This window comes from Hyperolius riggenbachi, chromosome 6, assembly GCF_040937935.1.
Source record: "Hyperolius riggenbachi isolate aHypRig1 chromosome 6, aHypRig1.pri, whole genome shotgun sequence".
In the NCBI taxonomy this organism is placed as follows: Eukaryota; Metazoa; Chordata; class Amphibia; order Anura; family Hyperoliidae; genus Hyperolius; species Hyperolius riggenbachi.
The window spans coordinates 55,775,456-55,801,618 of NC_090651.1; the positions used below are offsets into that span (position 1 = coordinate 55,775,456).

At 42.8% G+C, this 26,163-nt stretch overlaps 1 protein-coding gene across 2 annotated transcripts in view; it reads right to left on the reverse strand.

The window, feature by feature from the left end:
- Positions 1–26,163, reverse strand: part of CACHD1 (cache domain containing 1) — a 212,934-nt gene that overhangs the window by 49,848 nt on the left and 136,923 nt on the right. Inside the window, exons 5-7 of one of the 2 annotated variants that reach the window (XM_068242486.1) lie at positions 25,177–25,303; positions 20,742–20,886; positions 15,769–15,985 (exon numbers count right to left, since the gene is read on the reverse strand). In XM_068242486.1, coding sequence (XP_068098587.1) covers positions 15,769–15,985; positions 20,742–20,886; positions 25,177–25,303 — 489 coding nt within the window. Of the gene's footprint in view, positions 1–15,768; positions 15,986–20,741; positions 20,887–23,320; positions 23,393–25,176; positions 25,304–26,163 lie in introns of those variants that run through there. The other variant, XM_068242487.1, reaches the window with a different exon arrangement.

A 26,163-nucleotide genomic window follows, 5' to 3' on the forward strand; every position in this document is an offset into this window, starting at 1 on the left:
GGCACAGCAGGATTTTATCGGTGTAGAAGCTCCTCATTAGCTAGTGTTAAACACATTTATAATACTTGGCCTGGAAGCCCTTTTATTTACCATTTCCTAAATCACAGACTTGCAGGACTGCCAGCTGTATTCTTTTCAGAGAGCTGTCTATGCCCCACCCCTTTTGCAGTCTGAACAGTGGCAAAATTTCACAGGAAGTAGATTCCTCCTGGTCTGAACCGGGTCGTATGGCGCTAACAGGATCCAGAAACTAATGATTAACAGCAATTTATCAATCAGCAGTCTAGAACCAATTATTAAGCATCTGAATTTCATTTTCCCCATGAAAATTTCCAGTTCATATCGGTGAAGTTAGCACTCACTGTAGAGCAACAAACTGAGAAGAGATAAAACCAAATGCCATCTCCAGGAGACAGAATGGTGACGATGAGTGTCGGCTCCATCCAAATTGCATGCCTTTTTTTTTTTTTTTGGCACAGCTGCTGTCATGTTATGTAACCAAAAATTAAGGGCCCATTTCCACCAAGTGTAAAATCCCAATGTGAATATTTGGATCAACACTGAAACCAAAGCAGTTCAATGGAGTCGTTTCCATTGAAAGTGTCTTTCCAAAATGCGTTCTGATACAGAAAAAATATGGATTGCATGATACAGATTCTCACACCAGGCACTGTTCCACCTTCATCACCTCACAACCAGGGATGCTCTCACGAGTAATAACGAGTGTGTAAAGACTAAAATTCATAATTTAAATGAGCTTTAATTAGCTCAAGTGTGCGGCATGGACATAATGGTTTAGTTACCCATAATTCCGCGTTCTCCCTGCGCTCCAAATAGCTTGCATGTGTCCTATTGGACGCATTGCAAGCATCACTGCAGGCACTTTCTCCTTCTGGCTCGAAGGAGGAAGTGCCGGGAGTAAGGCTTGCAATGCGTCCAAAGCGTCCTCGCCAGGTCGGCATCTTCAAAGGAGGGGATCCCGGAACACTGGAGCTGCAGTGAGGACCATAATGGCTGCCAGGGATTGGATGAAGCTCTGGGTAAGTAGAGCTTTTTTTTTTCTCCTTGTACCTGTCCTTTAACAAGCCCACCCCACCACTGCCACACAACACCAATCCTTTGTTCACTACACTGGCTACCCATAAAATGGAGAATCATTTTTAAAATGGTCATGCTAACATTCAAATCCCTACATGACCTAGGCCCTGGATAACTGAAGGATTTATTACAACTGCCTCACAACACCCACAACCTCAGATCAAAAGGATCCAATAACTGGACCATCCCCAGAGTCCATTTGGAGCCAGAGCTTTCTGCCATGCTGCCCCTATCCTGTGGAATAGGGGCAGCCAAACTTAATCAAGACAGCTCCAACCCGGGATAAGTTTAAAGAGGAACAGTGAAAATAATGTAACAAATAAAGTGCTTCATTTTTACAATAATTATGTATAAATGATTTAGTCAGTGTTTGCCCATTGTAAAAACTTTTAAATTTTATTAATTTGATTTACATTCTGACATTTATCACATGGTGACATTTTTACTGCTAGCAGGTGATGTAGCTGCTGCTTGCTGTTTTGGCTGTTGGAAACAGCTGTAAACAGCCATTTCCCACAATGCAACAAGGTTCACAGACAGGAAACTGCCAGGAGTACCATGGTCCTCAGAGTTTCTTGTGGGAGGGGTTTCACCACAATATCAGCTATACAGTAATCTGTTTGTGAAAGGGAAAAGATTTCTCATTTAAAGGGGGGGGGGGGGGAAGCTACTGATTGGGATGAAGGTCCATTCTTGGTCACGGTTTCTCTTTAAATTAAAAACGGAATAGCCACCTGTTTAGTCAGGCATTTATGATCCCATAACTTTTTCCCCTGTATACATCAATATGTACTGATCTGAAACAAGCTTTTATGCACTTTGCGTCCAATGGGAGAAAATCGCTTTACAAATGTTTCATTGTTGTTAAAAGTCATTGGTCCCGCATAGAAATGTTCACATCCGCTTTCCCGCCTAACATGCTTTTTCCGGTTTGTGTAGTCTCAGTGATGGAGATGAAAACTCTAACGTGAAAATTCGCATTTAAAACGTGGATTAAAAAAACACGCGTTTTTCACAAATTCACATAAAAAATGCAAGTCTGCAACCGTACTTGCGGTAAATCGCAGGCGAATCATTGTAAATGGGCCCTTATCACTTGGAAATTTAAGCATATGGGCAGTGCAATATGCCTACCAAGTTATTAGATGGGTTATATAAATATATATGCCAAGACACATGTTTTAAAAGACATTTAAAGCAATACTATATTTCCTAATGTTTTTGCCCGCTTAGGGGAACGCCCCACTCCCATTTGTACTCTCTGGAAGCACCAAAGTTCTACTGATGTCCGGCCAGAGTTTCTCGGGCATTCTCTGGAGGCAGGTCACCATGGCAATAAAGCAGGTTGGCTTCTCATGGCCGCTCACACCCTGCCTTTAGCGCCACCAACTGGAGAGGAAGAATAGCTTTCACACGAGAGCAGAATCTTGGTTATACTGCATCGACAGCGATCGGCTGATGCCGAATATAAAATGCTAAAATATAGTAATTGAAAGTATAGTAACCTTGGGGGAGCCATGGAACCCCCAGTGTTTAAGCACAGCAGAACCTACAAAAAGCTTAAGAAGTTGGCCTTCACCATTGTGAGTACTTCCAGCAATTTCTGCTGATTGGTGGAGACTTCTGGTCCTGGATAACCGGTGGTCTGCTGTATATTCGTTGCGGGGAGCGTAATTCTACAAGTGACAAGGGTGGCGGCAGACATTGGAGTTGCTCAGTAATGTGGAAATGGCACAGCGTTTTCTGGAAAATGCTGGGGAAGGAATCACAACAGCTGCAAACAGAGTGAAAGTGGCTTCAGAGAGCGCAGCAGTCTGCCCGTGAAATTAGGTCATGTGACCCAAAAGGTTAGTAACAAGGGTGGACGGCAGGATCCAGCATTAGGTTAGTGGGAGAAGCCATAGCTAGAGGAAAACATAGTAATAATGATCTTTTATGATTGATTTGTAAAAGGATATATAACTGAGCTTTTATATTTTCCAATAGCTCTCTGGAGTTTAGCTTTACAAGTGGCATTTTTTGTTGTAATTCTCCCAGCCACCTCCTCGGATGCAGACACAGGGAAGTCATAAAACTGAATCGGCTTTCATTGTGTGCCAGCCAGAGCTGGAGGCGCTCCAGAGCTTTCTGCACCTTCCTCATAAGTCACGTCAGTAATTGGCCGTGTTTGTACTCTGTAAGCTCGTTGTTAGTCTCAGTAAGCAGCTCTGCAAGGTATGAATTTCTCACGGGAGGTCTATCCTGCAAACCTAGCCGACTGCTCCAGCCATAGACAAGAGGCGGCTTGTTCCGATGTGTGTCATTGTGTTCCGCACGGCGACCTCTGCTCCAGGATGTGTCACCTGCCTCTTGTTAGTTCACTTGTCAGGCCATCCTTCAAGGGCTTCTCCGCAGCACATGGGCTTCAATGTATTTCCAAAGCAGGTGCAACGCAAGGGTGCGGAAAATTGAATTCTACAATTTATAGCGGACTGTGTGCTGCTTTGATTTAAAGGACATCCTGGATGCTAGACTTTGTTCCCACTGACCCATACAATGAATGGTCACCCTCACAATGCATCCAAGACACACGCTGCAGCAACATGTTAAAGAATAACTACAAGGATCACACAAGAGTTCCCCTTAACTATGAAGCTATTGATGCTCAGAGGACTCAGGTTGCACTTCAGACCGTTCAACATATGCAGTATTTGCGCCTTCCCCCCACAAAGGATGGGGAAGCAGAGACACACAAATGGACAGAGTGGACAAATGGGGGGGGGGGGGAGCAGAGACACACGGGGACAAAGTGGACAAACGGGGAACAGAGCAGACAGTGCAGGGAGTCCCCAATGTGGCGGCGGTTCGTATTGGTGTGCATTCGGGGATTCCCTGCATTTGCTGTATAAGATGCAGGGACTTTTTCTCCCCACTGTTTGGGGAGAAAAGGGGCATTATATATGGCAGGCAAATAAGGTACATCTAAAGGCCTATAAACACATGCAACTTTTCTGCCCAACTATCGTCCAAACTTGGTATGATAGACAATAGTTGGGCGTGTGTACACTGGCAAACAACTAGAAGAGTGACTTATAACAGGCTGTTTGCCCGATCCAACCAGCAGATAAACTCACACGACTGCTGGGCTGATATCATGCAGTTGGCCACACGTGTACAATTCGTTTTGAATATGGCCATGTCCTGCAGTCCGTCCTTCCGCTTACTATGCAAATGAGTTGGTCATTCAGTTGGTTAGTGCAAAATTCTGCAATCCCTTGGTCGTGCGGTTGGTCATGTCATTGGGGTGGTCAGGCGCTTTGGTTGGACGTGGGTACGAGCCTGACCGCCCCAAATCGGTTTTTAAATATGAAAAAGGGACAAAGAGGCATGTTACAATCTAAGGGACATACCTCTGTGTGCCCTCTGCAAAGTAATGCGGAAGGGGTGTCCCTTGTAGGAAAGGAACTCCTGCGTAATGCCCCTTCACCACCTATCTGAACCTTCTAACAGGCTCTCCACTAACTGCTCCCTGCCTCTCCCCCACACCCTCCATGCCAATCAGTGCTCTCCTCTGACAGCCATTTCTGCTGCATTGTGACCTCAAAGGTCACAGAAGAGAAAGTAGAGCATAGCAGCATAAAGGAGCGGCAGGGAGAGGTGGCGATGGAATCTACTTGATCTGGCCACCCTCCCGGATAGGTAGCATGCTTTTTTTTTTTTTTTTTAAATAGAGGAGCGGTCAGCCATACTATCTCAGAAAAACACACATATATAAATAGATAAATACTTGCTCTACTTACATAACATATGTATCGCACTGTCCACATTTTGATTTTAGTGATTTTTCTACAGTAAAAAAAAAAAAAGAGAAAATCCTTCTTAGCATTTCCCATTTTAAAGAGAACCGAGGTGGGATTTACTTATGTTAGTGGGGCACAGAGACTGGTTGTGCACACTAACACCAGCCTCTGTTGCCCCATGGTGTGCCTCCAAGACCCCCCTGCGCGTCGCTATACCCCCCGCAGTGCTGGCGACACACAGCGTGTCACCATCACAATGTTTACCTATGCCGTGTCTGTCAGCGCCGCTCCCCCGCCTCCTCCGTATCGGCGCTACCCGCCCGCGTCCCTTCCCTCCCGCTGATTGGAGGGAAGTGATGCGGGCGGGTAGCGCCGAGGCGGAGGAGGCGGGGGAGCGGTGCTGGCAGACAGGCGAGAGGTAAACGTTGTGCTGCCGACACGCTGCGTGTCACCAGCACTGCGGGGGGTATAGCGGCGCGCAGGGGGGTCCTGGAGGCACACCATGGGGCAACAGAGGCTGGTGTTAGTGTGCACAACCAGCCTCTGTGCCCCACTAGCAGAAGTAAATCCCACCTCGGGTTCTCTTTAAAGGGAAGGTTCAAGCAAAATAAAAAAATGAGTTTCGCTTACCTGGGGCTTCTACCAGCCCCATGCAGCCGTCCTGTGCCCTCGTAGTCACTCACTGCTGCTCCAGTCCCCTGCTGGCAGCTTGCCGACCTTGGAGGTCAGCAGGCCGCATTGCGTACATTTTTACGCATTCCCGCTAGTGCAGGAACATTAACACATACATTTTTACGCATTACTGGTTCAATGCGTAAACATGTATGCATTGAACCAGTAATGCGTAAAAATGTATGTGTTAATGTTCCTGCACTAGCGGGAATGCGTAAAAGTGTATGTGTTAATGTTCCTGCACTAGCGGGAATGCGTAAAAATGTACGCATTGCGGCCCGCCGACCTCCGAGGTCGGCAAGCTGACAGCGGGGGACTGGAGCAGCAGTGAGTGACTACGAGGGCATAGGATGTCTGCATGGGGCTGGTAGAAGCCCCAGGTAAGTGAAACTCATTTTTTTATTTTGCTTGGACCTTCCCTTTAAGCGTGGCTATTTTGAAGCCAAACCTGATGTAATTTCCTCCCTTAGTCTCCTCTGCCTGATTTGCACACAAAAATTCACTATAGAAAGTGCATTGTCTCAGCATGAGAAATATTGGCCAGAGAGGAACAGAGGTGTGGGAGGGGAAAACAGGAGGGAACGAGGCTTCAGCCAATCAGGCTGCATTAGTTAAGTCTGAGGGGAAATACAGAAGCAAAAAAGGACAACCCAGCATGCCTTGCAACTTCCTTTTTGTGTACCAAATTGTGTGTACCAAATAAGAGTCAGGTAAACTGGGGAATGATCATTTATCAGAAAGAAAAGTAATAGTGATTTTAACTTTTGGATTGCCTGGTTAGCATCCTTATTACTTGTTTACCAGATAAAAATAATAGATTTTTGATTTTATGCCCGACAGTTACTCTTTAACTTTTAAACCCGACTCGGGTTCTCTTTAATGAGTCAATGTCCTCCTCAAGAGGTGGACTTTGTCTGCTAGACGCATTAAGGTGTCATGTATGATTTGAATTCAGATTCTGTAAACCTGCTACAGATTATATGCACTTTTATATGCCTATAAAAACAAAAAGCAAGCAGGGACATTTCCCATTAATCCTTCTAAGATGCAAATCCCAGCTGAATACAATGAGGTTTTCTAAACGAAAATGGACATCAGGCTGAATATACATAAATCTAGCTTTTCTTTAGTGCAGCATTAGTGCTGAATTAGAGAGCCAATATATTTTTATGGCCCTTTCCTGTTTACATTAAAGTTACATAAACATGGTGGATAATTGCTGCCTGAGATGATTGTTATAGTTCTGTGTGTAATTTATCCACGGTCGTTATGCAGACATGTAACTGGGCTCTCTGCCAGGCAGCCTATATCTGTCTATCTGTCCTGAAGAGAGGCAGAGGGGAGATGGGAGGACAAAACAAAGAAATCCCACTATGAGCTGCAGGGGATCCACAAAGGAGGAAACACAGGGAGCAGCGATCGAGCATGGGAAGTGGTAACCGCACAGACATACATACTACACACGTCTGATTCTTCAGGCTGCAGACAGTGTCCTGTTTATTTTAAGTAGGAATAGTATAAATGTTTGCTTTCGAGCCTTTAGTTTACCTTAAAGGCTCTTTCACACTAAGACGTTGCATTTGATGCGACGTTAAGGTTGCACAATGTGCCCCTAACGCAGCGCATGTAGGTTATAAAATTGGACGTTACTTTGTACTACGCTATGTCTCTCTTGGTGCACCGTTTTCATTGCATACTGATGGAACAAAAACGGCACATGCATTACATTTAAAAAAACAAAAACAAACAAACATTACTGAGCATGTGCAACACACACAACGCAGCAAATGTATTGCTAAACGCACAGCATGCAGCACCTTCTAAATATTGCTACACGTTACACACAACGCAACGTGTGCACTGTGAATGTTGCACAGACTTTGCATTGCTGTGCGTTAGTCTGCGTTGGAACATTTTCTAACGTGCAACTTAAACGTCACGCTGTGAAAGAGGCCTAAAGGGAACCTAAACTGAGAGGGATATGGATTTTTCCCTTTAAAATAATACCAGTTCCCTGACTCTCCTGCTGATCCTGTGTCTCTTATTATACTTTTTAGCCACAGCCCTGAACAAGCATGCAGATCAGATGCTCTGACTGAAGTCAGACTGGATTAGCTGCATGCTTGTTTCAGGTCTGTGATTCAATTACTACTGCAGCCAAATAGATCAGCAGGACTGCCAGGCAACTGGCATTGTTTAAAAGGAAACATCCATATCCCTCTCGGTTTTGGTTCCCTTTAAAGAGGAGCTGTCAGCCATACTATCTCAGGAAAAAAAACCCGCATATATAAGTAAATAAATACTTGCTCTACTTACATATGTATTGCACTGTCCCCGTTTTGATTTTAGTGATTTTTCTACAGTAAAAATAGAGAAAATCCTTCTTAGCATTTCCCATTTTAAGTATGGCTATTTTGAAGCCAATCCTGATGTAATTTCCTCCCTCTTCTCTACCTGATTGTGTATGCATTGCCCGCCCTTCACTATAGAAAGTGCATTGTCTCAGCATGTGAAATACTGGCCAATCAGAGAGGAACAGAGGTGTGGGAGGTGAAAACAGGAGGGAAAGAGGCTTCAGCCAATCAGACTGCATTAGTTAAGTCTGACGGGAAATAGAGAAGCAAAAAAGGACAACCCAGCATGCCTTGCAACTTGTGTGTACCAAATAAGAGAGTCAGGTAAACTGGGGAATGATCATTTATATTTTTATTTTTTTGTTTTGTTTTTTTCTTCCTCTCCTCTCTCGTTCACAAAGTATTGCTTAACGATGCACCTTAGAAGAAGGTAGACGGAAAAAAAATCTGACATCGGGGCTCTTTTCCTATTGATGAGTGTCAAGAAGGAAAACGAGAAGTCCGATACATGTCGACAACACCTAGTTGTCAACTCGGACATGACCAATTTGAATGTGGAAAGAATGAGTGTATGGATGAATGCTTCTTACCAATTCCCGCCTTGGTGTACCCTAGTGCTGCTGTCCCGCCCTCCTGCCCTGACTCAGTCACTGAATGGAGATTTATACAACAATTTTAGTAATTAATTAATATGGCAGATAATCTAAGATTGCTTACACTTAATGTTAAAGGAGCTAACTCTGGGTGTAAACGTAGGAGAATTGTAGATGAATTAATAAAGAATAAAATTGATATAGCATTTATTCAGGAGACACATTTTAAAAAAGGGAAAGTCCCCAGGTGTTTTGATAAAAGGTATAAAGAGTGGATCGTAAATTTGAATGAGCACAAAAAAACCTGTGGCGTAGCAATTGTAGTAAGATCAGGTCTGGACTTCTCCATAGACAAAATTTACAAAGATAAAGTAGCAAGAGAGCTAATTGTGCTTGGGAGGGTCAATGGCATTTGTTTGACATTGGCAAACGTTTATGTACCAAATAAAGGCCAAGTAGCCTTTCTAATTGACTTCCTTAAGAAAGTGAGAGAAAAAGCCAGAGGTAGGGTCTTTATTGGGGGAGATTTCAACCTCACGATCGACCCAACACAGGATACGTCACAAGGCTTTTCACACATTCGTAAACGCGATATTTTAAAATTTAGTAATGAACTCACAAATTTAAAGCTTGTAGATGCTTGGAGGATTAAGAACCTTGAAGAAAGAGACTACACTTTTTTTTCTCACGTACATCAAAATTATTCTAGACTAGACTATTTTCTTGTGGCAGAAAATGATATTACATCTATTACAGAAGCCACAATTGGGAATATTACTTTTTCCGATCATGCCCCTGTTATATTAAGTATAAATCTAGGTTTAACTGGCCCACAGAAAAAATTATGGAGACTAGATAAAACCCTACTAGAAGATGAAGACACCAGACTCTTGATAACAAATGCCATTAAAGAATTTGTTGAAATTAATTTACCTACGGCCACTACACCAGCCATCCTTTGGGACACTTTAAAATGTGTTATAAGAGGAATTTTAATTAAACTAAGTTTTAAGAAAAAGAAAGACAAGCAAAAAAAAAATCACCGAACTAATGAACAGTCTACACTTAGCTGAAATAAAACATAAATCTTGCCTATCGTCTAAAACATTACTCAATCTATCAAAAATCAAGACAGAACTAAATTTAATGCTTGATAATAAATGTATAAAAGAGTATAAAGAGTTTAAAAGGCATTACATACAAGGGAAAAACAAACCGGGTAAAATATTAGCGGACTTAATTAAAAAAAAACAACATACATCTAAATTTATTCAACAAATTAAAAAAACAGACGGCGAACTGGTTATAGGTACAGAAAATATATGTAAAGTGTTCTCTCTTTATTATGAAAGACTATACAATGCAGATATTCCTAAGCTCCAGAATATAGGGGTTTACTTAGAAAAAATAAATTTACCTAAATTAAATACTATAGACCAAGAAATACTTGGAGCATTAATAAAAGAAAGTGAATTTATAGACACTGTGTCGAAACTCCAGAAGGGAAAAAGTCCTGGTCCTGATGGCTATTGCGCGGAGTTTTATCAGCACTTCGCCCCTGTCTTGGCCCCCATCTTCTGTAATATGGTTAATAATGAGGAAGGAGCTGCTACTTTTTCTTTAGAGACGAATCGAGCAACCATAACGTTAATCCCAAAGGAAGGGAAATCCAATATGGAGTGTGCAAATTTTAGGCCTATATCACTTCTGAATTGTGATGTCAAGATTTATGCAAAAATCCTGGCAAATAGACAGGGCGGGGTTGCTGATAGAATCCTGGGCAAACAACAGGCAGGTTTTGTCAAAAACAAACAAACTCAAGATAATATCTATGCAGCAATAAACTCGATTCACATATGCAAAAAAAGAGGAGTTGAAGCAATAATGATTGCTGTAGATGCTGAAAAAGCGTTTGACAGACTTTCAAGGGACTTTTTATTTCAAATGCTTGATAGGCTTGGCTTTGGCCTCAATTTTATTAAGAAAATAAAAAGATTATATTCGAATCAAAGTGCAGGAGTCAACGTCAATGGACACATATCTGATATTTTTGATATAAAAAATGGGGTCAGGCAGGGCTGTCCACTATCATCCTGGCTATTCAACCTAAGCCTAGAAGCTGTTATTCAAGTAATTCAAGGTGATGATCAGGTAAAAGGCGTTAAAACAAATGAAGATGAGATTAAAATCCTTGCTTATGCGGATGATCTGTTGTTAATCCTGACTGACCCGATCCACTCTATTACTAGATGTGAGGAAATCTTAAATACATTCGCACTGTATTCCAACTTTAAGCTAAATCAAGAAAAAACTACAATTTTAGATTTGGGCTGTTCAGCGGCTACTGTACATAAAATTAAACAAAAAAACAAATTTAAATGGAATGAGTGCGTGATTAACTATCTTGGAATCTCCCTCACAAAAGACCCTAAGGATCTTTTTAAGGCTAATTTCTCAAAAATTATAAAAGAATTTAAGGGTAAACTTCAGTCATGGGACCGCCCTTGTTTTAATATTATTGGTAGGATCAGTATTATCAAAATGGTTGTGCTACCCAAACTCATCTTTTTATTGCGGAGTTTGCCAGTGACTATCCCGGGTTCATGGTTCCAAATTTGGCAAAACATTTTTCAGAATTTTATATGGAGTAGGTCCAGACGTAGATTAAGTTATAAGCTAATCTCCAGAGGGAAAGAAAGAGGTGGCTTAGCCGCCCCAAATATCCAGAATTATTATAGAAGTATACACTTGGCCAGAATTCTAGACTGGAGGATAGAAGCCTCTCCTAATAAAACAGGCAAAATATGGACATCACTAGAAAAGGAAGAAGGCAATCTTGATTTAATCTTCTCATGGATACCCAGCAACATTTACAAAATTTATTCAACTACCCACCATCCTTTGATTACTCCAACACTAAAAACCTTTTATTGGTTTGTGCAAATATGGCAAAAAGAAACGGGCCTCTCGCCCATGACTACACTGAGGGACAACCCAGACGTTATTCCAGGCGCGAAGAAGTCGTGGTTCATAAAAAATAATATAAGTAGTGAAACACGTATTGTTAACCTTAGGGGCGACCACACTCTGAAAATTCCTAGCCTTTTATATAACGATGGGCAGAAAAATACGTGGGGACTAATCCAAGCACAAAGTTTCCTGCATAAAGTGCATTTGAAAAGTAGGATAGACTTGAATATCCTAGAAAAACACATCTTGCTTAACAAAAAAATGGAAAAAGCCTTATCTAAACTTAATAAACTTAACAGCCCAGGCGAGATAGATAACTCTACCCCAACCTATTGTGAAAAATGGGAAACGGCCGTTAGTCCCACTCTCAGCCACAAATGGCCAAAGATTTGGCAGAGTAATTGGTCCATACGGGATACAACTCTACAACTCATCCAGTACAAGACCACTGCTAAATGGTATCTCACCCCTTCACGCATCCAGAAATTTACTAGCCATAAGGTGGTTTGTTGGAGGTGTGGGCAGGAGGACGGGACAGAGATGCATATGTGGTGGTCATGCCCCATAGTAAAAGTTTTTTGGGAAGAAATAACCCTCTTTTGCAGAGAATTACTAACAGATACCTTCAACCTATCCGCAGAAGAAGCGATCTTTGGATTTGCTGATGCAGGTGGTTGTAAGGGTAGCATTTTAATCAAAGAAGTAGGTTCCAAGGTTGCTAAAAGAATGATACTGGATAAGTGGAAAGAACCAACCCCCCCAAGTCTGGATGAATGGGTTTGTAGAATGGACCAGTTGTGTGGTGGCAGGAATCCTGTAGTCCAAGATATGAAGGAAGATGAAATGACTTATGATGGAGGTGAATGGGCAAGATCGTGTAGTAAAACCTGGCGAGTAATCACAGAAGGGTATTTAAACAATTCATAAATATAGATTCATGTCGGGGATAAAGACGGGCAGGGTTAGAGGCGGTTGGGCAATCCGTAGCAGAGACTGGTGATAGGGGTGTGGTATTTGTGAAGTTTGAATGAGTAGTTTGTGGAATAAGAGCTGGTTGGATGAGGGTTGTGTGTGTTCACATGCGGTAGCTGGAATTTACTGTGCTCCGTCTCAGGGTTTGTGAGCAGGGGTAGTTGTTGTAACCCTGTCTTCAGGGGGGGGGATGATCGGGCTCTGAAAGGGCGACTATATAATCAAGCTACCTATGAGCAATATAAGAAATATAATTATTATATCAGACGAACAATGATGATAGCACTACCCAGCGATGGCATACAGCCACTCAAGGCTGATAGGCCTTTAGCTGACAAGCTCTCCGCATGTGGTGTGCATCTGAGTTAAAAAAAAAAAAAAAAAAAAAAAAAAAAAAAAAGCATTTCCCATTTTAAGTATGGCTATTTTGAAGCCAATCCTGATGTAATTTCCTCCCTCTTCTCTACCTGATTGTGTATGCATTGCCCGCCCTTCACTATAGAAAGTGCATTGTCTCAGCATGTGAAATACTGGCCAATCAGAGAGGAACAGAGGTGTGGGAGGTGAAAACAGGAGGGAAAGAGGCTTCAGCCAATCAGACTGCATTAGTTAAGTCTGACGGGAAATAGAGAAGCAAAAAAGGACAACCCAGCATGCCTTGCAACTTCCTTTTTATGAACCGAATGTTGTGTGTACCAAATAAGAGAGTCAGGTAAACTGGGGAATGATCATTTATCAACAAGAAAACTAAGTGATTTTAACTTTTGGATTGTCTGGTTAACATCCTTATTACTTGTTTACCAGATAAAAATAAAGAATTAATTTTAGATTTTATGCCCGACATTTACACTTTAACGGATTTTTGGAAGGGTGTGGGTAGCTCATAGGCGGCTGCTGTTCAGTGCAGAAAAGCAGCAAGTCACATTCATACAGGAAGTTAGCAATGCAAGCCCAGCCTGCCAGGTAATAAATGAACACAGAAAATGGTTTATGTGAAATGCATTAAATGTCGTACATTGCAAATCATGACACCTACCACACTATGCGCCTGATTCACAAAGCTCAGGTATCTTTACAGGTACTAACGCATGCAGAGTACCACGTTTTGCACAATCAGTGGGTAGCGCAGGTGTTGCTACAGTAATGAGCATTACTCTAGTGGCGTAATGTGCTGTACTGTAGCATGACTTGCATTACCCATATACTGCAGGTTGTGCTGATTGTGCGACGTCTGGTACTCTGCTGGCATTAAGACTGGTTACATGGGCATGAGCTGCCGGCAATGGCAATATTACCGGAGCTGTGCGAATCAGGCCCAATATGCATTAAAGAACATGAGATAAAACGAAGGCTTAAATATAAAAAAAAAAAAAAAAAAACTTTTCCACCCTTTAAAGTGGACCTGAACTCTTGTACAGGACAAAAGGAAGACAGAAATGCAACCCTGTATGCATTTAGAGAGTTTAGCCTGTCTAACACCCCTTAATCTGTGACTAACTAGGTCTGCTTCCATGAAAGCAGGAAGTAGACACACTGCAGATTTATTGTAGGATTCGTATCAGCTGTAACCCCTCCGGGGTGTCGCTGTGGTTCCCAGGCAGGGAGAGCCTGAGGCCCTCCGGTTGTACGGGGGTTTTGGGAAGCCTCCTCGTGGCGCTACTGGATAGTGCTATTTAGCATGAACCAATTCCCGCAGGGCAACAGCTTTGCGGTATGGGTTTTTGACCCTGCATAGTTTGGCGTGCGAAAGCAGATGCATATTTGCATGAGCTATACCTCATAAAAAGCCAACTAGGCCAGATTTGCAAAGCCAGATTTGTTGGGGTTAAACTTAGTGTTTGACACGCATACATTTTCTTGTTCTCAGCATTTCTTTAGTTGTATCCTTTGGAGGCAGGTGGTGTATGACTTGCTCTAGGTGGTGTGAGCCCTGGGGTGAGCTGTCTGCCCCTGTCCTCCCCCCCCCCCTCTTTGGAGTGTTGTGTGTAAGCCAGCCCTGAGCTCCAAAGCTTGGGGTGACCCATGCTTCACTCCTTTCCCATGTGGTGCCCCCAAGTTAATGCACATGTAGCAGAATGCAATGGACGTTAAGGCAAGTGCCTGTTTTTAATACTGAGAGGTGGGTGCGGGTGGCATCCAGCCTCCCTCTCCGGGGTGCCGTTGTGGTTCCCAGGCAGTGAGAGCCTGGGGCCCAGTGGCCCCCCGGGTGTATGGGGGCATTGGGAAGCCTCCCCATAGCGCTCCTGGATAGTGCTAATGTAGCATGAACCAATTCCCGCAGGGCAACAGCTTTGCAGTATTGGTTTTTGACCCTGCATAGTTTGGCGTGCGAAAGCAAATGCATATTTGCATGAACTATACCTCATGATAAGCTAATTAGGCCAGATTTGCAAAGCCAGATTGGTTAGGGTTAAACTTGGTGTTTGAGCACGCATACATTTTCTTGTTCCCAGCAAATTTTATTATGCGGTTGGGCATCTTTTAGAGCTGAAGTTCCGAGTTTAGGTCTGCTTAACAGTAAATGTAAAGTGTCATTAAAAAAAGTAAATAAAACAGATACTCACCTATGTAGAGGTAAGGCTCTGGGGATCCTATAGAGTTTTCCTGGTCCTTTTTTGGTGTCTTCATTCCAGCGCCATCACCCCCATTGCAGGTATTTGACCAATTGGTCGAATACACTTTTGGGATCCTCGGAGGGCTTCGGGTGCACTTGTGTGACGTGTAAGATTCTATCCCAATTACTGTGTTCTATGCCCTCAACTGGATAATTTAGCTTCAGTGACAAATGTCATTGGGATAGAAAGTGATGTGTTAACCTCCTTGGCGGTAACCCCAAGTCAGGCTTGGGGTGGGAAAAAAGAAGCCAGGAGTGGTAATCCTGTACCTGACTCGGGGTAGCTGCCAGGAGGTATAGGGACACAGTGCGGAGTGTGCAGCCTTGCAACTCACCTGCCCCGGGATCCAGACGCTGGCAGCCATTTTTATTCCGGTCCTCAGAGCCTCTGAATCCCTTGGGTGAGATTGCAATTTCTCATCATGAGGCACAATAGGAATATAGTGCCATCCGGAGGACAAAGGGAGATTTGCAGCATTGGATTCCAGGGAGGTACGGTAAGTAAGAGAAGGGCTGCCACAGATCTCTACGTGGTAATATTTGTTTCTTGCTTTCAGGGTCTAAAAGTGTGTGAAAACAAATTGTACGGCTTTCAGACCCTGAAATTCGAAAAAAAATCATGCGCCAGGGAGGTTAAGTCCTCGAAGGAGATGGGGATAGAGGTTGTATCCCCGCCCTATTCAGCGGTTTATTGTTACATTATGAAAGGGCCTTACTTGGCTGAATCCGGGTGCCATTGTTGGTGCTCTTGATCAGCTGGAAGGCCTTCTGGAAGCCCTGGGCATGCTGAGTAGGACTATCTGAGGACTTCACACCGGCCACAAAACTGGCCATCTCTCGCTTGGTCTCGCTGGTGACTGGGGACAGGAACGTCTTGTAGCACTGGTCCAAGGAGCAGGTTCTCACCGCATCCGCCACTGTGAGGACTGATATCTGTGAGGGGAAGCAGAGCACACGCCTCAGCAAATAGATTAGAAACATAAATACATCTTCACATCGCTTCTCTTTCCTTACCATGATTTTCATATTTGTGGGCCCATGTTTAAAATGTCTTAAAATGGGGCCCCGGTCAATAATGTAATATACACTCACCTAAACGATTATTAGGAACACCTGTTCAATTTCTCATTAAAGAGAATCTGTATTGTTAAAATCGCACAAAAGTAAACATACCAGTGCGTTAGGGGACATCTCCTATTACCCTCTGTCACAATTTCGCCGCTCCCCGCCGCATTAAAAGTGGTTAAAAACAGTTTTTAAAAGTTTGTTTATAAACAAACAAAATGGCCACCAAAACAGGAATTAGGTTGATGTACAGTATGTCCACACACAGAAAATACATCCATACACAAGCAGGCTGTATACAGCATTCCTTTTGAATATCAAGAGATCATTTGTGTGTTTCTTTCCCCCTGCAGCTATCTTCCACTGAAGTGTCAGGCTGTTTCTTCCTGTAGAGTGCAGACAGCTCTGCCTGTATGTAATTCCTCTGTATGTGAAAGCCCAGCCAGCTCAGAGGACGATTTATCCAGCTTGTAAAAGATAAGAGAGAAGAGAGAAGCTGATCTAATCTAAATAATACACAGGCAGTGTGCAGAGGGGCACTGGAGGGGGGAGATGCATCACAGAACCACAACACTGAAGAACTTGGCAGCCTTCCAGACACAGGCTGACAAGTCTGACAAGAGAGAGATAAGTTGATTTATTACAGAGATGGTGATAGTAGAACGTGCTGCAGTAAGCCAGAACACATTAGAATAGCTTTTGGAACTTGTAGGATGATAAAAAACAGGATGTAATTTTTGTTACGGAGTCTCTTTAATGCAATTATCTAATCAACCAATCACATGGCAGTTGCTTCAATGCATTTAGGGGTGTGGTCCTGGTCAAGACAATCTCCTGAACTCCAAACTGAATGTCAGAATGGGAAAGAAAGGCGATTTAAGCAATTTTGAGCATGGCATGGTTGTTTGTGCCAGATGGGCCGGTCTGAGTATTTCACAATCTGCTTAGTTACTGGGATTTTCACGCACAACCATTTCTAGGGTTTACAAAGAATGGTGTGAAAAGGGAAAACCATCCAGTATGCGGCAGTCCTGTGGGCGAAAATGCCTTGTTGATGCTAGAGGTCAGAGGAAAATGGGCTGACTGATTCAAGCTGATAGAGCAACGTTGACTGACATAACCACTCGTTACAACCGAGGTATGCAGCAAAGCATTTGTGAAGCCATAACACGCACAAATTTGAGGCAGACGGGCTACAACAGCAGAAGACCCCACCGGGTACCACTCATCTCTACTACAAATAGGAAAAAGACAACAATTTGCAAAAGCTCACCAAAATTGGACAGTTGAAGACTGGAAAAATGTTTCCTGGTCTGATGAGTCTCGATAGAGTCAGAATTTGGTGTAAACAGAATGAGAATATGGATCCATCATGCCTTGTTACCACTGTTCAGGCTGGTGGTGGTGTAATAGTGTGGGGGATGTTTTCGTGGCACACTTTAGGCCCCTTAGTGCAAATTGGGCATCGTTTTAATGCCACGGGCTACCTAAGCATTGTTTCTGACCATGTCCATCCCTTCATGACCACCATGTACCCATCCTCTGATGGCTACTTCCAGCAGGATAACGCACCATGTCACAAAGCTCAAATCATTTCAAATTGGTTTCTTGAACATGACAATGAGTTCACTGTACTAAAATGGCCCCCACAGTCACCAGATCGCAACAAAAATAGAGCATCTTTGGAATGTAATGGAACGGGAGCTTCGTGCCCTGGATATGCATCCCACAAATCTCCATCCACTGCAAGATGCTATCCTATCAATATGGGCCAACATTTCTAAAGCTTTCAGCACCTTGTTGAATCAATGCCACATAGAATTAAGGCAGTTCTGAAGGCGAAAGAGGGTCAAACATCGTATTAGTATGGTCTTCCTAATAATCCTATAATCCTTTAGGTGAGTGTACTTGCTTTAATGATTTTAGCCCCATTCTGCATTCTGTTGATATAGGTAGGTGCACTTCGATATAAGGGACAGGCTTGCATTAATACATGACAGCTCCCCTTTATACATGCAGATGGAAAGACCCGAGAAGTGAACAGACAGCATTGTGAAAACATTTGTCTTGTACGGTGTGACTGCTCTTCACGCCCAATAGCCAGAGGAATATTTCTGGAGTCTCTCTGTATGATTTCCAGCATTGGTTCAGATTACAGCCGCCTGACGCTCCAAGTATCGCTGCCAAACAGTGAATTCATCCCCAAATATTTCTCTTGCTATTTGTTTAGCGAATATTTGACTTGAACGCGCTCCCAAAATGATTAAAACACGTTTCCCTCTCACTACTTCTTCAGCTCCATTATAAAACTGCAGTCTACCTTTTTTTTAAATTTAGTTATTTCTTCCAAAGCGATTCTATTCCCTCATTCAGGATGCACTGCAGGATGGACTCATTAAAATACAGCGAGGTGCAGAGGTGGAGGGGGATCAGCGTGCACCTTGGGCAGAATTCTAACTAGTCAGACTCCAGCAGACTACACTGGAGAGGTTTAAAATAATTAGCTACATCCTGAAACTAGGATCCAGACAGAACTGCTTAAAGTGGAGCGGTCATTTTTTGCATTTTTCTATTTACCACACAGCTTGATGCAAGATGACACTTCAGTGGGGTGTATATTACTAAAGGGAACTAAGCACTCATTTATCAAAACTTTGTAAACTAATGTTCACCGAGTGGGAGGAGGGCTGCTTAATTGTGTAGGCTTTTGGGGGTGGTACAGGTTTTCACTTACTCTGATCAGTAGCCCCTCATCTATATGGAGGCCTACATTTTCTATCTCCACAGATCCGCAGTGATCTCCCATGTCCCTAGCAACCACAGTGCATGCCAGGGACACGCAATGCACGCTGGGAGAAGCAGTTCCCATTGATGTGATTACATCTCCCAGCCAGGAGATGTAGCCACATCAATCCCAGCATGCATTACGTCTGTCAGGGACACAGGAAGTAGCCGTAGGTAATTTAATCTGTGGCACGGGGACAAAGAAGATGGAGGCTACTAAATGGACAGGGAGTGGGGCAGCTTAAATGCATGACCCCCAATTGCCCCCACAATTAATGAACCTACCTTAGGTTTAACCGTTTTTTTCACAATTAGGAGCACCCAGGTGCTCAGTATACTGTAAATTTGTCCTGAGGTGTGAGACCTATGGAAGCTGCCATATTAATTTACTTCTAAATAATACCAGTTGCCAGGCAGTCCTGCTGATCTTTCTGGTCTGTAGGGTCTAAATCACACGCCTGAAACAAGCATGCAGCTAATCTTGTCAGATCTGTCAGAGACGTCCGATCTGCATGCTTGTTCAGGGTCTATGGCTTAAAGTATTAGAGGCAGAGGATCAGCAGGACAGCCAGGCAGTGTGCATTATTAAAAAGGAAATACAAATGTCAGCCTCCATATCCCTCTCAGCTTGGGTTCCCTTTAAAGTAGATGCTCCACACACAACCTAATTGCAGGATTTAAAAATAGGACACCATCTCTCTCACCCTGGCATAGCAGATAACGATTTCCACAAACGTAAGTTTCTGACTACTTTCTGTGCAAGTTAAACCTTACATTGAGGTGACCACAGGCTGGACAGTCCATTGGAGCAGAGTGCCAGACACCCTCCTACAATGGTAGTCTGACTGTCCAGAGTATGTTTTCCGTCCCCTTTCTGGGTCCCATCTGCCCATAGGTGGAAACAGGAGGGGATGAGAGTGACAGGACACCGTGATGTCACAGTGTTCAGCCTTGATTAAGCAGCCAAAACTGTAGTCACATGACGTTAGATTTAAAATGGAAAAAAAAAAGTGTCAGTAGAAGATGTCACATCTGCTGTGCGTGGGCTGTGGATGGTTTAATTGGACGCAGGATCGCCACAAGCTGATACACAAATGGCTGCTTTATTGTGGTCCCAGGAAAAGTCTGTTAAAGTTCTTTCACACCCCAGTGCTAACTATGCTGTCAGGGTGCAGCTGGGTTTCAAATCTCAACTCTGGAGAACTCCATGAGAGAGGCTACTAACCAGGGGCATAAAAAGGGCTTTTGAGGGTGGGATCTTGGGGGGGGTGTCTTGCAGAGTGTTATACCCTGGTCCTGGCAGCAATACAGGAACCTCTTCACTTCCTGTTCAGTACCGTGATACAACCAATGTCCCTGCGACTTCTGTCACATGACATGGGACGACAGCTGCATGGCGATTGGCTGGCTGCATGGCACTTGCAAACTGAACAGTAGGTGAAGAGGGCCCTGTACTGCAGCCAGGAGCAGGTAATATATAACGGCTTGCTCTGCATAATATACAAGATCCCTAACTCCCCCTTACCCTGTGATGGGGTTTGGGGGGGGGGAGGGGGGTGCTGGCTGACAGATCCCTGCAGGAGGGTCTGGCCCATTGTAGCTACTCACACAGTTGGGCACAATGACTGAGCAATGCTTGTCAAGTGTCCCAGAAACTATGCAGTGTGAGTTGGCTACTTAAACCACCTATTCATATGAATGACCCTCTACATAGCTGTTGCTCAGCAATTGCATGATCACATGACCACGTGCAGACAGAAAAAAAGCAATCAACAGGTAGCACGTCACATGTCTAGATGGTTTGGAAGAACTTGCTTCTTTCTATGGACATTTCACTCACCTTGTCATGCTCATCGATGGAATTGAGAATAACATTGGCAGCATCCTTAGCGATCTGCAGCTGAGTCTCTGTAATGGAAGCACCGTGGTCCATGATGACAACAATGTGCTTAGACTGCGGCCTTACTGTCGATACATAGATGGGTCTGGCAAAACAAATGGAAATAATTAGCCTTCTGTGCTCTCTTTTAAGGGCAACCAGTTAGGGCTCTTTAGTGTTTGTAAGCGGACATTGTGGCTTAAATATGTTGGCGCTTTATAAATCAATCATAATAATAATATAATAATAATAAGCTCAATTAAATTACAAAAAAAGACAAACAATATTTAAGAAAAAAAGTAAACCTGTTGATTGGTGCAAATAAAACAAATCACATGTAGCTTTTTTTGCTGGTTCATTTCCTCTTAGCAGAACAGGGCGTTAAAACTCGTCTTCCTGCCGACTACAAGTCCCACCTCCTTACGGAGACACACTTCAACTATAATGCAGAGACACTGGGAAACAGATGAAGTGTCATTTTAGTTGATTAAAGGGACTCCTGGCGGTTTATATATCTTTCCAATGATATATAAACCGCCACCCTACGCCCTTTAGTTTTCGCTATTTTCGCAACTGAAATTGCCGCAGCCGCGATTTCAATCGCGAAAATAGAGAAAACTAAAAGGCGTAGGGCGGCGGTTTGTATATCATTGGAAAGAGGAGAAAGAGAGCTTTAAAATGATATGCATCTTTCCATAGTTTCTGCACTGCTCGGAGTCCCTTTAACCCATCCTCCACCTGAATCCAGTTAGGAGAGGAAAGCAAAGCAGTACTGCAATGGCAAGCACATTTGGCCCACAAAACAGCTACTGTACTCCATCCACTATTTGCATCTACATGCTACTTATTATTCACTTGTCCTAAATGCTAAATATTTATCATTTTTCAGTTTTGGGATTTGTTGTGTTTTAAATGCAGAAACTACTAGGTGTCTGCAAGTACTGATGATGTGTTCCAAATCCATTCCTGTGCTGTCAGGTAGCTTTTATAAACCTCCAGCCTGTTCATCTTACAAAGCCCAAGAACCTCACCGGCTAACTTAGTCAGGGAGACAATCCTGAAGTATTCTTGATCAGCTTACATGCCAATTTCCCCCTCAAATTTCTTCTCCAGCAACACGGTCACCTATACGGAGTTCCTGGCGTCTACATTTGTGAAGAGTACAGAGCTCTAAACTGGCTCTTTGACCAATAAACAAGATGTTCTTAATGCACAGTCATAGTGATTGTTGTGTTAGAGAGGGTTGTAGACCATTCAGGGGTTGGGGATGCAGAAAGGGTTCTGTTCAGTTGCAGAATATAAACACCACAAAATCATATTCTAGAAGCAAAATTAACAATGAAAATATTAGGATTCCATATTACTGATCAAGGACTTTAGTGTATGTTTCCACTAGGTGCAAATTTGTGGTTTTTATGGCACACAAAATCACACAGCACTTATTTACTATGGGCTTGTTACAAAATAACAAGAAATTTGCATCTGGAAAAAAAAACAGACAACCATATTTCTATTTTTCGGACATCACATGCAGAAAAACTGCATGTCCACATGCACTTTTTCTCCACGCGTTTTTGCATACATGATCAAAAGTAAAAAATTAATCATCCCCTCTGCACACTAGTGCTGACATCGCAATAAGCACCATCCACAATTGAGCTCTTCAAATTTCATCCTCTTCCAGAACAGCAGCGAAACATCTCCAATAAACGTGATTTGGCCTCTCATATCTGGAGTGTTTCTGCCAAACACCCTAAATTATTCCTCTCTAGCAAAGTCTAGATGAGCTTATCCCGGAATTCACAATAGCCATACAGGATTGGAAGATAGATCGCTGGCGTTAATGATCTGTGGCTTGAAGGCTCATTGTATAAACCACTCAAGATTCACTCAGACCCCGGGCTCCAGTCCCTGTCTAACATGGAGGTGAGGGGATCACTCTGGTATTTGAGAAGGGGGCCTGAGAAAGGAGGAATGTGTTGAAGTCTAATCTCTGATGCCTGGCTATATAAACAGAATGTCAAATGAACTGTTGTGAACAGTCTAGGCCTCACCCTGTCAAATTAACAGAGTCGTGGTCACAGAGAGCAAGCAAGAAAAAGCACAAAACAAGTATCCAACAGAAAAGAGGGAAACGCCAGACTGGTTGTACACTGCTAGAAATGTGAAAGTTTTGCATAAAACTTGTGGGGGGGGGGGAAGGGGGAGAGTTTGTCGTTGTCTAGAGTGAGGGTAGTCCCACAGAATTATACGGATTCTACTTTTCCGTAAGCAACCGCCAAAATATCAATTAATCTCGATTGAATCAAAAGGACAGTGCCTGCCTGCTGTCTGTATGTTCTCTCCGTGTTGGCGTGGGTTTCCTTAGGAGACTTTGGTTTCCTTCCACAAACAAAAAAACATAGTAAAAAAGTTAAAGGACCACTATTGCGAAAATTGTAAAATGTTAAATTTTTATGTGTGCATCTATATAAAATGTACAGGGTAAAATGAACTATAAATTACGGTACTTTTCTCCTATGTTGCATGCTGTCACTTACAGTAGTTAGTAGAAAGCTGACCAAATTGACATGTTTTGGACTAGCCCATCTCCTTGTGATGTGCTCTTAGTGTATTACTATTTTAAAAATACTTAGTGAATGGCAGTTGCTATGTCCAACTGCCAAAATAGTGTGCAACTGGGGGGAGGGTATTGTAAAATACAAACAGTATCTCAATGCAAGGGTTAATAAGGCCAATATAACAGTATCTCTATGTAAGGGTAGGTTTGAAAACATAGTAAATGGGAAAATGTAGAACCAATAGGGTGCTCAGGTTGCAGAGTAAGGGTAGGTTTTAATGACCTGATTAAATGGTTGGATGCCCATGAAACGCATTCCCATTTTCATAAATTATTTTTGGATTCCGGATACTCCTCTTGGGGGAAGCTTTTCTTGCCTTTTAAACTGGCCTCCCTCCCAGTGTTACACCTCTGAACCCCCATGGGGGTTGGGTTTTAATTTGGGCAATTATTTTTACATTTACCCATCTACTATCTTTTTTGGCGGAAAACTACACCAAAGCAAGCTAACCCTCGCTTAGTGCTCGTTTCCAAAATTTTCACACTGGAATCCATGGTTGCCATTATGCAACCTGGTTTTGTGAGTACCCTTATTGGTTATCATTCCTTTTCTGCGTTACTTGATATATTACACTTTAAGGGGCTCCCGCTTCTCTCCTGAGTTTTTATCTCCTCCTGGAAGTAGAATAGGTATTCCAAACTTTCTCTAGACTGAAGACTTTTGGTTTGTCAAATTTGCAGTGCTGTCTCTCTTGGGAGGCTTGGAACGCTGCTATTAAGACGCATAAATCTATATGGGGAGCGGGGAGGAAGCGGATTTATGGGAAAATAACCCTTGCAATCCCCGCGTGCAGCTGCAGTAATTAATCCTCATTTGAATCCTGAGTAATCACTCGTGATTAACGTCAGAGATCATCCCTGTATAAAAAAACTTTCCTAGCAGTAAATAGCCTGAGAACAGGAAAGGGGTAAAAAGGATCTACAGTTAATAGATTTTAGCTCTGGCATACTTCAATGAATGGGTCATTGAACAGAGACAATGAAACAATAAAAACGTAAAAAGTTGATTTAAATATAAAATTAAACTGTGGACGACAGATACAATTGTTTATCTCAGTTTATTTTCACCTCGGAAGTCCTCAGAATTTCTCCAAAGAATCTGGACTTCTCATTATGTGACCAAAGTACTTAAAGAGAACCAGAGACAAAGCACCCTCATGTATTTTACCATATATATCAATGGGAACATGACAGTAAACCCCTACTCTGCTCCTTGTTTCTTCCTTCACTGCTCAGTCTGCCTGTTATCAGCTCTGATAAGAATCCCCAACTGAGCATTCAGTCTAGCTTTGCCCAGAATGATTATAGCGGAGTCTGTCTTCTGTGATGTCTATTTAAGCCCAAGCCTGCCCTTGTGGCTCTGCTTTCCTGCTACGAGGATGCACAGCAGCAAAGCAGAGCCACAAGAGGCCAGGCTTGGGCTTGAATACACATCACAGAAGACTGATTAAGCTAAAATCATTCCAGTAAAAGCTAGACTGAATGCTCAGTCAGGGATTCTTATCAGAGCTGATAACAGGCAGACTGAGCAGTGAAGAATGAAACAAAGAACAGAGTAGGTGTTTACTGTCATATTACCATTGATATATATGGTAAAATACATGAGGGTGCTTCACCTCTGGTTCTCTACCTTTTAACAGTAGTATCAACCACTCTAGTGAACAGGAACACAAAGAGCAAAAAAAAAATAAAACCAAAAAATACAAAACCCTTCCACACTATCCAAAGCAAAATACATTTTATTCAAACAGAACACAACTAATACTGGTCACCTACCTACTGCGGTGCTCATAGTTCCCTTTACACCTAAACTTGTGTGCTGGGAAAACCGTAAAAATCCCTTCTTCAGAACTAAAATATTGCCACTTGATGCCGGGGTTAGATTTCAGATTGTCGGCAAGCACTGTGAATAAAACAAAAACAAACAATATTACAAACATGAACAGGAATTCAAGTGGAAGAAAAGATTGGCTTGGAAAAAAAATAGAGTCCAGGAAAGAGGGGGGGTGCGCGACAGCGGTGTCCATTCTAAGTAATGAACGCCGCACGGAGCCAGTTTACACTCAGAGAAACACAAACATTTTCTGTTATGTTTCAAATCGCAATTTTGACAGTTCAGAGAACTTATAAACTTCCTCCTCCTCTTCTCTCACTTACTCACACTGGAATATTGACAGTAACAACAAACACGAGCGCGAGGAATTGTTCAGCCATGGCACGCATGGCTCCTTGCTTCAATCAGAGGAGAGAACATCTGGTGGCCTCACATTTCATGTACACCCTCTTCATCTTCCTGTTGTGTGCGCACTTCAGCGCCACAATAATGAACGAGACCCGTTTATTTCTTCCCACAAGCATGTCTGCTGCTACCCAATGGATGGACAAAATCCAACCTTTTATGCAGATTTGCTCTCCCTGGGACACGCCTTAAAATGATCCTTAAGTGAGAATAAACTGAAAAGATACACAACTGTATCTATCCTCCTACTCCTACTCCTAAAAAATATGCTTAGATATCCCACACTTTTATGTTATGTTAAAAACTTTAAAAAAAAAGGTAGATTTATTGTTTTGTCTTAGCTCGATGACAGTCTGTCCCGTGTCTCAGAAAGCTAAATTATATGAACTGTTGACCTGTTATATCTATTCCCTGTTCTCACAAGCCAATGTCTCTCAAGTAAGTGTTTTATGACTGTAATTCCTTATCAGTGAGGGACTATAATCCAATAGTCCAACCGGGTCCTGACAGGAGAGAAACTGTTG